Here is a 15490-nt window from a genome sequence, read left to right as displayed (position 1 = left end):
TTAACCATCCTGTTTTTTTAGAATTTTCTTGATTAATCTTTGCAAGGTGTTGAGAAACTTTTAGTTATCAACAGTTTAAGGCCACCAATTTTGGAAACTAATGGTCTAGACAATTGGATTTTTTTTTTCTTTTTCTGAAGTGTTTGAATTTTTCTCCTTGAGATTGGTGTTGCTACATCAGGCAAAATGAGATACTTTAGGCTCTGCTTATGGCATATAGTGGCAGAAGAAGTTCTCATAGGTAGGAAAATGAGTAGGGAATGAGTAAGTGGATTATTCTACATATTGGTTACACAGATTTAATATGTGGTCTTGTAGGCATGGGGAATATACCTTGTGACAGAGAAGTGACACTTGTTTGAACAGTGTGTGTCTTCCCTCACCCAGATGTGGTGCATTGTGCCTCTTTAAATTTCTTCCTTCATTCTGTCACAGTGGGATGGAGCTATTGCAGTTGGCACTGCCCTCCCAGTTTGATGTGATACCTGTTAGGAAAACAGAAAATCTTCTTGTCCTTACATGCCTTTTGGTCTCATTTCTTGTTTCAATGGGATTCAGTTTTAAGCTGAAAATTTTCCCCTTTTGACTAGTGGAGGAAACATTCACCTTGCTCAAGATGACAGAAGCAAGATATTTGGTCTCTTATTTGAACTTACAGTATTAAAACGTGCTGCTGTTTGCTTGGAAATACAGTCACTCTGTATTCTATAAACTGGCCAAGAAGGCTAGAATAACTTTGAAACTTCATTTCAAGCTCTTGAGTTATATCAGCTAGGTGGTTCTACTCAGTCTCTTTCTGCTTTGGTACTTGTCAGGAGTAGGAAGAAGCACCATTGTGGAACTGAAATGAGGCATAAATTGAATTTCATAAAATGAAACCTGAGGATACTGGTTCTTTCTTAGAGCTCTGCTTTGAGCAGAAATCTTGTAAGTTTGATTTGTCTCACACTGATGTGTGAGGTGTCAGCCTTTTGGAACCCTTCTGCTGACTGCTAAGATGATTTGTATGGTAACCACTAAACCAGACAGTTGTCTTCCTCTTGCTAATGATTTTTTGGTTATTGAGGTGCCAAGTTGCTGTCATCCTAGTCTTTGTCACTTAATTAGCCAATGCTTTTACAGGGTATAGGCTGTGGGGAGAAGTAGTAATAAATAGGCCTTACGCCAACGGATCATTAATGTTGGAATTAAAAACCTAGTCAGCATTATTATTCTTTATGGATTGCACAGTCGGGACAAAATACCTCATTCCCACTCATGTGTGAGTGTCATTAAAATTCAGAATCACCTATCTGACTTGCAGTGCACTCATATTTATTAGAATTGAGAATGCTTTGAAATACAAGGTGGAGTGGAGGGCTAGTTCACATTTGTTATCTGAAACAAGTCCTGATTTATTTATTTATGTATTTCCTGGGTAGAGGTCTTAAGATACCCAATGTTATAATCACCTTGTAACATTAGCTGAGGAAACACTGGGAGTGACTCAAAAGCTGTGACCAGGTAGCGCATCTAATGAAAGCTTTGCATTTTGTTGTGGTGTTGAAAAATTTTAAAACCTGATTTCTGTAATACTTTTTCCTACAGTCTTATTTGGCATTACCACAAGTAAAGTCTAGAACTATGCTCGTGAAGGAAATTAAAAAAACAGGGGAATGAGTTTTGCTTACACTATGTTTCGCTTTCTTTGGTTTGGTCAGCCAGCTTCTCTGCTGAAGAAAGAGATTCTTGGAAAACATGGCAGAACTATAATTATACCCTGAAAGTGAAGGGCTTGTTTACTTAATAAAAAGCCAGAACAAAAATCACTGAAACAAGCTTGACGCTAAAGGAATACTCAATCAAAAGAAAAAAAATTAATTAATATTAATATGAAGTTGTTCGTTTTGAAATGTACTTATCACCTGTTTGGAAACTTGGCCTCTTCTACGTCTTGTTGAGCAGCTGATATGTTAATGTCTGAGGTAAGTTGTCCTCACAACTAGAGAGAATGCTCACAAATTCTGTCAACAGTAAGGGCACTCTGATACCGTAACAAGTGGGACCTTGCAATAAGAGATAACCTCCTGGTTGGATTTTGTGTTTGGTACAGTGACTGCTGTAGTTCAGAGTCCTTTGGGCCTTTGATTTTCTTCAGGAAGAAAAACTGTGCCAATCTGAGTATCATTGTGCAGTTTCCCAGGGGCAAAACAAACGGCAAGGTTCCCTTGGCACAGAAATGTTTGTGTGCTTTTTGTCTTGTTTTCCATAATAATTTCTCAAGCACAGTTAAATGATCAGTTTAGTTTTCTGTTCTGGATGGAGATGTGCTGGGTTGGCAGCTCTGGGATTTTCTGCATTTTGCCAGCTGGCAAACATGCACATTTGTGTAAGCTCATTCATAGCTGATACTGAGAGACAGGTGCTGATTTACTGTTCTTCAAATAACTGTGCTGGGATATGTCCAGTATTAACATGACTGTGCCTAGAGAACACAAGTGCATCACTTAAGATCATTGTGACACACAATTTATTTACTGGTATTGGGAGGGGAGGGAAGTTAAATGTATTTCATGATGGATTTCACTGCCCATGTCTGGAGAATGTGTACGTGACAGTAATACACGTGCACGTGTTACTGACTAATATGAAATCTAAAAATGAAAAGTGCAAATTATTAGTGATGGCAATAACAGAAAAGAGATGATGTTTACAGTCTCAGAATCCATAGGGAGCGCTTCCTCATAGCCGCTTAATAGCCGTTGGTAATGACTAGAGAAAGGAACTCCAAAACCTGTATGATAGGGATTCTGTGAGCCTTTACTGCTGGAGCGGTTGGGAGTTCTGTATCAAGTCATCTAGAGCCGTGCTGTTCCCAGCAGCTGCTGAGGCTGTATCCAAGTTATAGGGGCTCCCTTCTGTCCATGTGAGCTTCCAGTGCCTGGGAGTCACCGTGGCCACTGACCCACTCTCGCTGTGCTTGCCACGGCCCGAGGGCTCTGCAGGGCCCTTTGTGCTGGGCAGCGGCAGCAGGGACTGCCCTGCATGGGTGGCACCTTCTATTTGATGGCTTGTTGGATTAGGGGTTGAGGAGAGGACAGAGCTATGAAACATCCACTGGAGTAATCGATACTGAGACAGCATTTCTTTGTTAACTAATCCGTAGTTGACAATACCTGTAACACTGAGTCATGAACAACAGTTTGTCACTTTCGCGTCAGCTCCATGCAATTCAGTCCTGCAAATCCAATTCTTGTGCTTCCTAGCTTTTGCTGGCAATGAGACACCTAAGAAATTGCGTGGTATATTTAATTAGCTACTTTTTTACTAGGAGAACTTTAATTCTCAAGAGCAGCAGTTCCATGAAGGCTTAAATAACAAGAACTACTTAGAGCTTTTGGTTTTGACTATAGCCTGAAAGTTACTAAATGTAGCAATTTATAAAAACTTTAGTATCCTCAAGAAAGCAAAATGTAGGTCCTTCATACTCCCTCCTCTCTTCTTACTTGTGGTTGTGGTCAAGTCCTAGTGCTGTAACTGTGATTATGGTAGCAATAGTTGTATGCCAGCGGGCTCTGCTCTGGAATGTGAGGTTGACTTCCTTACTCATGCATGGTAACATTTATTTGAAAGATTTATAAAGGAAATGTAAGGAAATTATTTCTGCCCAAAATAAAACTTTCTCTCAAGGTTCCCATACAGTTTTTGAAAACAAATCAAACAAATGTGCTTGATGAATAGCAGCGATGACGACATTGGTACAGTGAGGGGACTGTGTGCTTAGTACCAAACTGTTAATATACTGTAAAAGACTGAAGGTGCAATTATATGGCAGGAAAATTCAGCCTAAAGTGTTTTTTTGCTTCAAAAGCATCTGCAGATTATGTAAATGCTATCATCTTTCCTACAGGATAAACCCATAGCAACATGGGAAATATTTAACCGTGTGTGTGTATGTATATATATAAAGGAAAATAAGACACAGATACAGTATCTGATTATGTATTATCTTTGGATGTTACAATAGTCATTTGCAGATACCAGACTTCCAGTAGGCAATAGATAGCAGGCAGGCAGCAATATCACCTCCATTTTATAGATACAGATTAATAGGGGATCAAGGTAAGTGAAGTAGCATGCCCAGGGCTGTTCAATGAACTGATGATAGCTAATATTAAATATGAAGAATAAGCTCTCTGTACTGCAGATTTAGTATTTCTTTTTCTTTCCTGACTATGACATTAGACTTTGGTATAAAGTACATGGTTGAGCTATATACTGAGGCTGTGGCATAGCAATGCTGTTCTGCATCTTCTTGCCTAGTGCTTAAGAGGTAAGTCCATGTTCCTTCTCTTAGGGAAGTTTGTATGGTTACATTCTGCTGAACTAGCTACAAAATCAGTCAGCTTCCCCACCTGGGCTGTGCCTGTTTGTCTCATCTCAAACTGTGGAACAATAATCCTCTGATTAATATATGGTTTCTCTCAAAATATGACTTTAGCCTCTTTTTGCCTTTGATTTGAATGCGATCAAGTTAATGGTAGAGAGATATAAACAAATTCCTATCATTAAATGGTTTGTTTATAATAAATGAATGCCATGTTTGGGGCCCTGATTCTGCATTACAGCGGGCAATGAGAAAACAAAATACAATAGAAAAATTGAGAGGTTTTTGGCACATACAAATGGATTTACAAAGTATCAATGGTACTTCTGTTTCACTAATTATAAATTCACTTTAGTTTGGCAAAAAAATTTGGAGAATTCGTTTGACTGTAGGTGTGGAATATGCTGTAGTAATTGAACTTGTTACTTTGCTGAATTGGTGAGGCTGGAAGTTACTAAACTTGTCAAAGTAGGATCTTTTGTTTCTGTAAGAAATTTTGCACAATCGTTTTTAGTAATAGAAATTAGTGGAGTCAAAATTGCTGTCAGGCTTGTGAAAGGTTTTGGGTTTTGTTTTGTGCGTAGTTTCTGTACATCTTCTAAACCTGTGCTAAAGCTCTTGTAACACATGCTGACTAGTTTTGTTTGGCAAAGTTTTGTTGTGCTTGGCGGGCTTCTCTCTTGCTGCAAGAAGTAAAGAGTATAGTGACATTATGTACTACTACTCTGAAAGCAACCACAACCCAATCGGACTCCCTAGCATCAACATAGCAGCTTAATATTATCTGATGTATTTCTTTAAGCTTCTATTTGTGACTGCAAATTTTCCTAGTGACGTGAGATTTTTGACTTGTTACAGGCATCACTACCATGCATATGTGTATGTTACTGTGGGTATATTTTAATGTTTCGAAAAACATTTGAGATTCCACTGTTTGTTAACAGTGTGATCTGAGCTGAAGAACAGGTTTGTCTTCTCAATTAAAGGGAGCTTTCTTCAATCAAACATAGAGTTTAAGCATTCTTTTAATGCATTCATCCTCAAGGCATGAATATATGTCTGTATGAGTGTGATGACTTGCTGGCTTGACTGTAAGACTTGAATAAAATGCAGCTGACCCTAACTTTTTTTAGGGTTCCTTCTGCTGTCACAGCAAGGAAATAGGCTGCTTTTGAGAGAAGTTTGGCATTAGAGCCAAATGCTGGTCAGCTTCAGTACTGTTTCCCTGTTGTTTAGTAGGGAGTCCTATAATGTAGTCAATAATAATAATTCTCTTTAATATTAGTTCTCTCTAATAATAATTTTCATCATCTCATGTGTCTCACTGGCTTTATTGTTGACTCAGTCAAAATACTATATAGCATAGTTAGTGCAAATGGCCTAGAAGGGTGACTAAGGTAATGTCTTCATCTATTGTCATTGCAGGAGAAAATACTTGCAAATCAGATGAAGACAGCCGCTTACAGAAGAGATTGATAGAAGGTGGCTTATATAAATAAAAAGCTGTTTGACCTTTGCTGTATATGTCACTAACATGAAGGCTGCAGGCTGAATGTGGGGGAAATATTTGAGTTGGTGAGTGTAAGGCTGGTCAGCCAGTATCAGTCAAAATAGTATGTGCAGCATTTTTATGAATAATGTAGTGAGCTCAGAAACAGGAAGCAAACTGAGGGAGGGTCATACATTTGGACTACAGAGGGCTGCTTTTAAAATGGTACTTTGGGCACATGGCAGGAAAGGTGAAGGTGAAACGGCCAGATGAAGACTGAAATGTGTGAAAGAATGATGGAAGAACTGGTGTGGGTGCTAGAGCTCGGGGGGCAGTGTGATTTTATGTAGAAGGCTGTATAACTAAAGATCTGTAAATGTAATTAGGCAGTGAGGCTGGATACTGGAAGAGGGGATGATAAGGAAAAAATAGGAAGCAATTAAATGCAGTTTTGGAAGAGAATAGTGGCAAAATACTTCTAGCTATATAATGATGATTTGGAAAATAATGAAAATGCAGTGAAAAGCTAGGGGCAAAGCTGAGAGCTGTATTGGCAGATTTATAACATCAATATTGGGAAATGTTCTTCAGATGCTTATTCCAAGGCCACCTGGAAAGGTACAGTTAATACAGATTAAAAAGGCCTTGTGAAAGATGAAGTCGGCTAGATTTTGGCTATTGCTTAAATAGTCCTCCACTTCAGTTCAGGAAAAAAGTGGAAGTAATATAAATGTTTGGATTTTCAGAAAGTCCTGACATATCTAAATGACTTAATAAATAATTATCTAAACAACATTTATTTTTTTAATAATAAATTTTCAGCTTGCTGTGTAGCTATGAAGTTCTTAGGCCCACCAGTTTTGCAGGATACTTCTCATGTGAACTCAATACAGCATTTATATAATGGCTCGTTCTTTTGAATGTGAGCCCTGCTCCACCACTATTATGAGATTTCCTTCAAATCTATTATTTCTGTATCTAGATGTGTGACTTCCTCTATTTCTTGCTTTCTTCTAAAGGAAGGGGTAAGGTCCAGGAGCAGAACATGATTTGGAGACACAGTGAACAGGCAGGCCATGCAGCTAGCCATAGCCAGGTCAAAGTACTTACAAAGTACTTTGATCCTAGAAGAATCAGAGTGCAAAGGCATGGTTTAACTGCCTGCCAGCAATAAAACAGAGAAGCAGTATCTGGTTACTGTGACTTCAGAGATGGAGATACATAGGTAAGCAGACTGAGAAGAGAGAAACGTGTGCAAAGCAGCATGGGAAAACAGCTGTAGGATTATCAGAATATTTCTAAGCAGAGGCATGATCACCCAGACATCGTTGAAAGGTTACTTGCTCTGATATGCAGGGAACCCTAATTAATAATAATGTCAACAGCTTTGAAAGCTTTAAGGCAGTCTGCCTGTTGCATCAGTGAAAGGTTTGAATTGCATGAGTGAATCCCTGTTTATGTTGAGTATACAGGCATATGCCTGAGGCAAACTGCCTTTTAAACAAATGTTAAATTGGATCAGCAATCTTTCCAAAATACTTGCTGGTTTTTCCTTCTGGAGTGGTCAGGTTGTTGAAACATCACTTCCATCCTTTCATTGCACAGAGTGGCCTGGAAGGAGACAAAGAATTAAAACTAAACAGTTTGGCAGGGTTTTGGCAAGGGATGCCAAAATAGACTCGAATTTTGTCTAGGGTATGACTGACAGGTAAGTAGGCACAGAGGGTAGTGTAACTGATAGCTCCTTCTGAGTGGATGATCTGGAGCTTGACCAGGACCTTAAAGATAGGACCTGTCTGTTCCTTTTGGCAGTCCATTTCTGTCACGGAAATACTGTTCGCCAGCACCAATTCAGAGAACACGATTAGCCTTATGTATAATCAAAGTGATTAGCATTGTGTTCCATAATATATATAAGCTGGTATTTGATTTTATTCATAATAGTGGGTATTGTCTTCTTGAGAAGATGCCCTCCCACCTCCAGTTCAGCTTCTTCCTCCCTTGCTAGTGAGAAAGGAAGAGTCCCTGTTCTCCCACCTCTCCTTTGGTTTGATTAGGTAATTTGCTGTTCTATCAGATTCGGCAGGATTAGATCCTCCGTCAGCACAGTATATTAAAGTTCAAATAAAAATGCCGGTATTACCTTGTGGTGTCCCTTGAAATGAAACAAAACATAGCACAGTGTTGGGTGCTGTTTAGAAACAAGTTATATGGACAGAACATTCTATATATGCTGGCAATCTGAGCTATTTCTAAGCAGGGGGAAAATGATTTTATAAAACAAACGAAGGAAGAACCCCCCAGACTTCACCACAGAACCTTGTTCAGTCTTATCAAGACTGAAAAGACTGCAGAATATCTTTCTGAAATGGAGGATGAAAAATCTGTCTTTGCTAAAGTGGCTCAGTTTTCTGTGGATGTGGAGTTAGTACTGTGCAGAGTCAGACCTTTGGGAAGCAAGTTGCTAACCACTTCCTCTTGTGTATCAGACCTGAAAATCCAGGAAGCATGCAGGGGGCAGTGTCCCAGAAACTTAGCCTCTTTTCTGGTGTTTCCCTAGCTCAAGAAGAGCAGTCAGAACAAGGAAAAGGCAAAGAATCAGGAAGAAGTACTTTTACCTCAGAGTTGAGGCACAGGGACTTGAAATTTTGGCATGGAACAGAGTGAATTATACAAATGGGCAGGAAATTAAGAGGTAGCTAGCAGAGTTAATGAGAAGGCAAATACCGTTGAAGACCACACTCCATGTGAGTTCCTGCTCACCTTCTACCTCAATTCATTCCCTGTTGGCAGACCTTGAAGCTTCTGTGTTAACGGAAAGCTGATTTCTGAGGAAGTGCTGTTGAGAGCATCTCTCTGCCTGTAGGAGCTAAGTTCCTTCAAATTCTTTCCCATTCCCTGCAAACCCCAAATTATTCTACCACAACACCCAAGATTCCTAACTTTCCTCCCAGAGGAAGTGTGCTGATTTAGCTGCTGTATATAGATTCAAAGCTTTTAAATTGTCCTCTTTCTTTTTAGTTTAAATTTGCATTGTTGGAACAAATATTCTTTTAAGTCTGTGAAAATTTTTAAAATTTTTTTGTTCCTCAGCTAAAGCATTGCTACTATGTATACGTATAACTAAAATAGTTATGTAAAAAAAAAGTAATGTATAACTAAAATAGGTGTTTTATAAGTCCGTATATAGACATTGACCTCTCCAACTTAGCTTGTTTATTCAAATTGGCTGGGTATGCAAAAGCTGTGTAAAATTAAAAATTAATGAAAGCACACAATAGACACAAGAAACCTGACAAGTAACAATAAACCTCATCAACTTAACATGCAATCATCCCACCTAAAACCAATAAGCATGCCAAACAGGCAAGACAGGTTGTATGCAGAAGGATTCTAGATTACCTTGTTACAGTGCATGAAAGATGTAGTTCGACCAGTTTCATTTTAAAGCCAGTATTGCCACTGGAAGGAGGAGTCCCATGCGTATGAGCTTGCAGTTGGTTTCAACGCTCAGTGCTGGTTTCTATATCCTTCTCTACCTCCTTTCTGATCCTTTATACTCTGGGATTACTGGGTGACTGTGGGTGAGGCATCTGAGGAGCTCATGTGCATGGGCAGGAGGGGAAGCAGGAGACAAAACATCTGTGGGCTATTTTTCTACTCACTCAGTCCCTCGATATTGTTTACCACGCTTAACTGGTGTTTCCAGTGCTACCCTATACTTCAAACTAGGACAGGAATAGGCAACTCAGAAGTGTTAAGCCAGGCACGCATCTGAAATGTGACACTTTCCTCCCAGTCCACCCCTGTGCAGAATTCATGGGGCTTTGTGTCTAGGTGAGAATGTTTATCTGAAATGTGCCCCTTGTTCTTGCAGATGTGGTGTACAAATAGAACTTGGAAATGGGTATCACTTGCTGCCTCAGACCTACCAGTGCGCCTCACCTGCAAAAAACATACCCAGCTTTCTTCTTGCATCTGCTTATCATGGGTTCGGCTGTTCTTTCTGGAACTTGCTATCACAGCTAAAGAAGTCTTTTATTGGAAAAGATGAGCACAGTCTCCTGGAGTAAAAGGAGGCAGGCTTCCATTGCTCAAAATATAGGTAGCTTGTATGGACCTACATCATAAAGTAGATTTCTGTTTTAAATTAGAAAGGTGATGACAGTCTTAAATTCTTGCATCACAGACTCTTTTAACTGAATCTCCATAAACATGAATGAATTTACCATGATGGTAGTTCAGGGCTTTAAGGACTACATGTTTTCTGTTTATGAGCTGCAGGTGCTGATGTAGGAAGAAAATAATGGTGTGGTGGGTTGACCTTAGCTGGATGCCAGGTGCTCACCAAGCTGCTCAATCACTCCCCTCCTCAGCTGAACAGGGGGAGAGAACAAGATGGGGGTGGGTGGGGGGAAACCCCTTGTGGGTCAAGATAAAGACAGTTTAATGAAACAATAGCAAAAGTTCTGTATGAGGAAGCAAAGGAAAAACAAAAGGTGTTATTCTCTACTTCCCATCAGCAGGTGATGTTTGACCACTTCCTGGGAAGCAGGGCTTCCAGTATGTGTAGCGGGTGCTCTGGAAGACTGTCATAAGTAACAAAAGCCCCCCCACCTTCCTCCTCCTTTCTCTTAGCTTTTATATCTGAGCAGATGTCCTATGGTATGGAATATCCCTTTGGTCACTTTGGGCCAGCTGTCCTGGCTATGTCCCCTCCCCAGATCTTGCCCACTCCCAGCCTACTGGGCGGGCTGGAGTTGGAGAGGCAGCCTTGATGCTGTGCGAGCGCTGCTCAGCAGTCACCTAAACACGGGGGTGTTACCAACACCTTTCTAGCTACCGATACAGGCACAGCACTGTGAGGGCTGCTGTGGGGCTCAGCCAGACCCAATACAAATAAGAACACAATTTCCATGAATACTACCAGTATGCATGTGGGAATGCCCAGCTGCAAGGAAATTCAAGGGACTGGCAAGCCTTACACTATTGTGACAACTCCTTTCTAATAGTAGCACACATCTATATAATATTGGTCTGTTTCGTGATGACAGATGGGCTAGTTTGGGAGTATCAAGTTAGAAATGGCCATAATCATGCATTTCTGACTGGGGAAGGTAACTGAATGGTGTGCTGCTTCTGCACAGTTGCTAGAGAAATCCTCTTTTTTTCATGCTGACACTCTGCAGCCACTACTAACATCCTAGACTAGGTGATACCGTGTTCAGTAACCTCTCTGCTTTGCAGCTGGGGTTGGTATGAATGCTTTCTGTCCATTGAATTTATAATCTGATTAGTAGTCTTGGTTCTGAAGTAGATATTGAATACCTCTGAAATCTGCCCTGCAGCTGTAACCAGCAAGTCCTCATAACATGTTCTGTGGAACAATGACACCAGCCATTGCAGTGGGAAAAAAAGAGGGATATGGATGGAATGAAGGTGGGTTTCATAGGTCTTGGAGTAGGAAACTTTCTCTCCCTGGACAAGTAAGTGGCTTCCTTCACTTGTACGAAGAAGCTGATAACTTTTTTTTTTTTGACTTCTCAAGCTCTGTTACCATCAGTTGCAAAAGAAGAGCAAACTACCTTTTCATATTTGGATAGTATGCTTAAAGAAAGTGATCTGTGTGATAAAGACTACAGAAATCAAAGTATACATCAAGTTGTTTGTCATGGAGGTTCTCGACATAGTTGTACTACAACATTACTGTTTTTTCAGTCTTGCATTTCATATCTTTACTGTTTTTTGCTTGTATCCTATAGGTAAGGCACAGAACTTCAGACCAGGTAATGGCTTTGAAGATGAACACACTGAACAGCAACAGAGCAAATATGCTGAAAGAGGTTCAACTCATGAATAGACTCTCACATCCAAACATCTTAAGGTATACTGGCTTTTTTTTTTTGAATTGCATAGGGATAGGTTGTCTTCAGTAGAGCTTTCCTATTTCTAGTTTTTATTTATTTATCTTTTATTACAGCTGTATCTGTTGTCAGTGTATTAGGATTCACTTTTAATTTAGTGGAAGAAGGGAGGGAGAAAGTAAAGACTTGAGCAAACTGAAAACCCACATGATTTTGGTATTTGGAGTTTACCAGTAATGAGTAACTTTATTTCAGAGAAAAATAAGCTTTCATATTATATATTTCTGATGAATCAGTAAAATCATAGACTCATTTAGGCTGGAAAACACTTTTAAGATCAAGTCCAACAGTAATATCAAGAGTAAAATTTGGCTTCTCTTCATTAATTTAAATGATTGCAAATTTAGCACCATTCAAATAATCTATGGTTACTAATCTCTCAGATGAACAATGCAAAGTGCCATAGCTTCCTCATATTTTTAGGTCTGCTTTATAGTTTTTAGTGTTTTCTTCTCCTAGTATTGCAAGGTGGGGTAAGGAGGACTGAAGAAAAGAAGCTAGGGTTGAACTAACCTGATTTATCTACTCTTGGAATGAAAAAGGTAGTTCTGGTTTTGCAGTAGATTACTGGATGCAAATCCAAAATGTTTCAATGTGTATCTTGTTCCTTGAATCTTTTCAGTCTTGGTTACTCCTTTATGATGATGTGACAAGCAATTAACATAATTAGCTAAAGCCGTAACAGTAAGAAGTTTAAAGGTGTGATGACAGTGCACCAAATAACTGGTTCTCCTAAACTGCTGTTGCACAGCTGGGATCCATTTTGATAGTCTCAGGCAGTATAGCTACTTCTGAAAAGTTTTGGAGACACTGAACTTTAAGTAACTTAATTTTCACTTCTTCACTGGACTGTTAAATAGTACAGACATAGGACTGATTCTTAAAATCCTTTATAACCAACTTTTCTGATCCTTGAAATCTTGATTTAGTCTTCATCAGCTGATGTGTAACAATATTATCTTGTTCATTTCCTTCAGTGTTTGAGGAGACTATCAGAAGCATTTGCACTATCTGTAGGGAGCATTCATTAATTCATGCCTATTTTCTGTTATTTTTTTTCTTAAAACCCCCAAAACCTGTGAACTTAGAGATTTTTTTACTTATAGTAATCTGTATTGGTTTTATTGCAGTGTATTTATTCAAGTGTTGTAGTAATCTGTCCCTAATTGGAATTCTTAGTCTGTTTTCTCTGCTCCAAGGTGAGGTGAGTTCCCAGCAACTCATCTGTCTGTTCTGTTTTGTTTTTTTTTTTTGTTTTGTTTTGTTTGTTTGTTTGTTTTAAAAAGATGTCAGATACCTGGCTTTTTAGGTTTCTGGACCATTAGTGCTTTCTTATACCTGTCCACCACTTCCTTTCCCTCAGAACCCTTGGATAAGCAGCATATGGTGGGGACTGATACATCAGCATTTTTAGTAAGGTTTGTGGAAAGAGTAACATTCATAGGATTGGTATTGTCAAATCGTGACAGTATACTTCATCGGTTTCTTTATCAGTGTTGTGTGGTTTGTAAATCTTATTTTAAAAAACATCTAGCTTTACAACTCTTCAAAGTAAAGGATTTAACTTGGGTTGGGATGAGGGAAAGTAGGAAAGAGATAGTTTGACAGGCAAAGAACATTGAGTTGCAGCTTAATGTAACCCTGCCCCCCTCCCCTTGAATGGAGTTAACACAAGTGTTGCTGAGAACAAAAGTTAGCGTGCTCAGTTCTGAGCAATTGCTGAAATTTAAATGTCCAATGTTTAAGAGACCATACTCATGATATACCTGTCCCCTCTGGCCTTAGAGCCTATGAATAATTTGAAGGCAGCGGTGTTGCACAGATGGTCCTGAAGAAAGAACAAGAACATATTGATTTATGCATGAAGCAGAAAAGGAATTCCATTTGGTCTCCCAATTAATACATAGAATGGAGATAGAGAAATTGAAAAAGAATTGACAGAGAAATCTTTTCTTTTCTCCCGTGTGCTCAACTAAGCACTTGTGAGTGAATACATAAGAAATAAATTAATTAAGTAGAAATGGTTTATGTTTTCATAATTTGTTTTGAAGAGTAAATACACTTGCTTTATTAATTGCTTGATTTGAGGCTTTTTCAAAGAGAGGTTGGTTCTCTGGTAAGAAGTACTGCCTTTTCTGATGTATTAGGTAAATACCCTTGCTGCAAGGGGCAAGGATATTCCTACAGAAAATGCAAATGAGAAAACTGTATTTAGTTTTAGTCTATTATTTTATTGAATAGCACCACACAATAAAAGTGTTTGTTTTTTTCCTGTAAGAGATAACTTGGTGGGTTTGTGTGTTAGTTATGTGTCATTTTATTTTTGGTTTAAAATCACTTACTGCAGTGTTCCCAGTCCCTTTATATCTGGGAGAAGATTTTATCCTTTTTAAATGTTACCTGCCTATGTGTCTACGTATATCTGTATATTTACACACACATGCACGCAAACATCTGTATTTGTTTCCGAAACCTAGAAATCATTGGTGCTTCTCTACTAGTGTTGTAAAAATTAATTTAGAACCTATTTCCCACTTTAGAAACACATTAAAGTAATATTTGATAATAACTTGCTTTTATAGTAGAGTGAGGTTAGAGGTGAAAACGTGTTGTCAAATAAGAGCAGCTGGAGTAGTATTGCTGAGATGTCACTAGGAAGATGTACTACAACAATATATTCCTGCTGAAACACTTTCTAGGTTTATTTTTGGAAATTAAGCTTGTATTGTATTTACAGGGAATGATCCTCTTGCAATAAGTTCTAATGTGTAACTTCTCCTTTCCAGGGACTATGAGCTGCCTCAGTTTGCTGTTAAATATTCTGTTCTTAACTTAATTTCTGTCCTTTGAAGTTCTTCCTCTGTTATTACTAAGTAAGCTGTTTTGTCACTAGTATTGAGTTTAGTTATTTATTGATTAGTCACTGGATCTCTTCCACATGCCTTGATGTACTCTGATTTTATGTAATGTATACATCTGAGCTGCTTCATCTTCTGCAGGCTCTAGGACTACCTACCCTTGACTTACGCTGTAAACAAGTTACTTAGTGCTGATCTGTTGTTTGCCTATAAGGATAATAGTGGATTTTTAGGCTGAAACTTTGAGATCATGTTGTGCAGTGGTTAATTGTAGCAGGCAGAGGGCTGTGAGGTGCTCTGCTATCAAATGGCTTGTGAAATTTATGAAACTGGATAGATACTGGCTTTATGGTGTCCAAATTCTGCTCTCAGATTTTAACATATGCAGTTCAGTCAGTTAATGTTTTAGAAACTGAATGTCAGATTGAGCAATGATGCATTTATTGTAGTATACCCAAATCTTCCTTAATCTGGGTACATGGTTATGATTTTGAACAACTTGATGCTTTGGTACCTAAAATTTGTAACGGAATCAGTATTTTTGTCCTAGAACTCTTCCCTCGTTTCTATGGACTAAGAAGTATGGAAAAGAAGAGATTCCTTTTCCTAGTAGCCAAAGATCCTTGTTATCCTTTGGGTGATTAAAAACCCCATCTCTTTGCCAGTGCTCTGAACTACGTAGCAACTTTTTACAAGCTATCAATTCCAGTGTACCCACAGTTAATGTCAAGGTGTTACTGCAAATATTCTTGGTTTTTTTGCTATCACTTGCACTGATGTGAATAATAAATATTGCTGACTACTAGAAACTGCTTTTGCTTCTGTGCTGTACATATCAGCTCATTTTCACAGT

At 38.8% G+C, this 15490-nt stretch overlaps 1 protein-coding gene across 2 annotated transcripts in view; it reads left to right on the top strand.

Moving 5' to 3' along the window:
* Nucleotides 1-15490, top strand: part of TESK2 (testis associated actin remodelling kinase 2) — an 84445-nt gene that overhangs the window by 18094 nt on the left and 50861 nt on the right. For both annotated transcript variants that reach the window (XM_055724451.1, XM_055724450.1), the window contains exon 3: nt 11618-11739. In XM_055724451.1, coding sequence (XP_055580426.1) covers nt 11618-11739 — 122 coding nt within the window. The remainder of the gene's footprint in view (nt 1-11617; nt 11740-15490) is intronic.

This window comes from Falco cherrug, chromosome 12 (assembly GCF_023634085.1).
Source record: "Falco cherrug isolate bFalChe1 chromosome 12, bFalChe1.pri, whole genome shotgun sequence".
NCBI lineage: Eukaryota > Metazoa > Chordata > Aves > Falconiformes > Falconidae > Falco > Falco cherrug.
The sequence above is the reverse complement of the archived record's forward strand: the minus strand, read 5'-3'. Positions and strand labels throughout refer to the sequence as shown.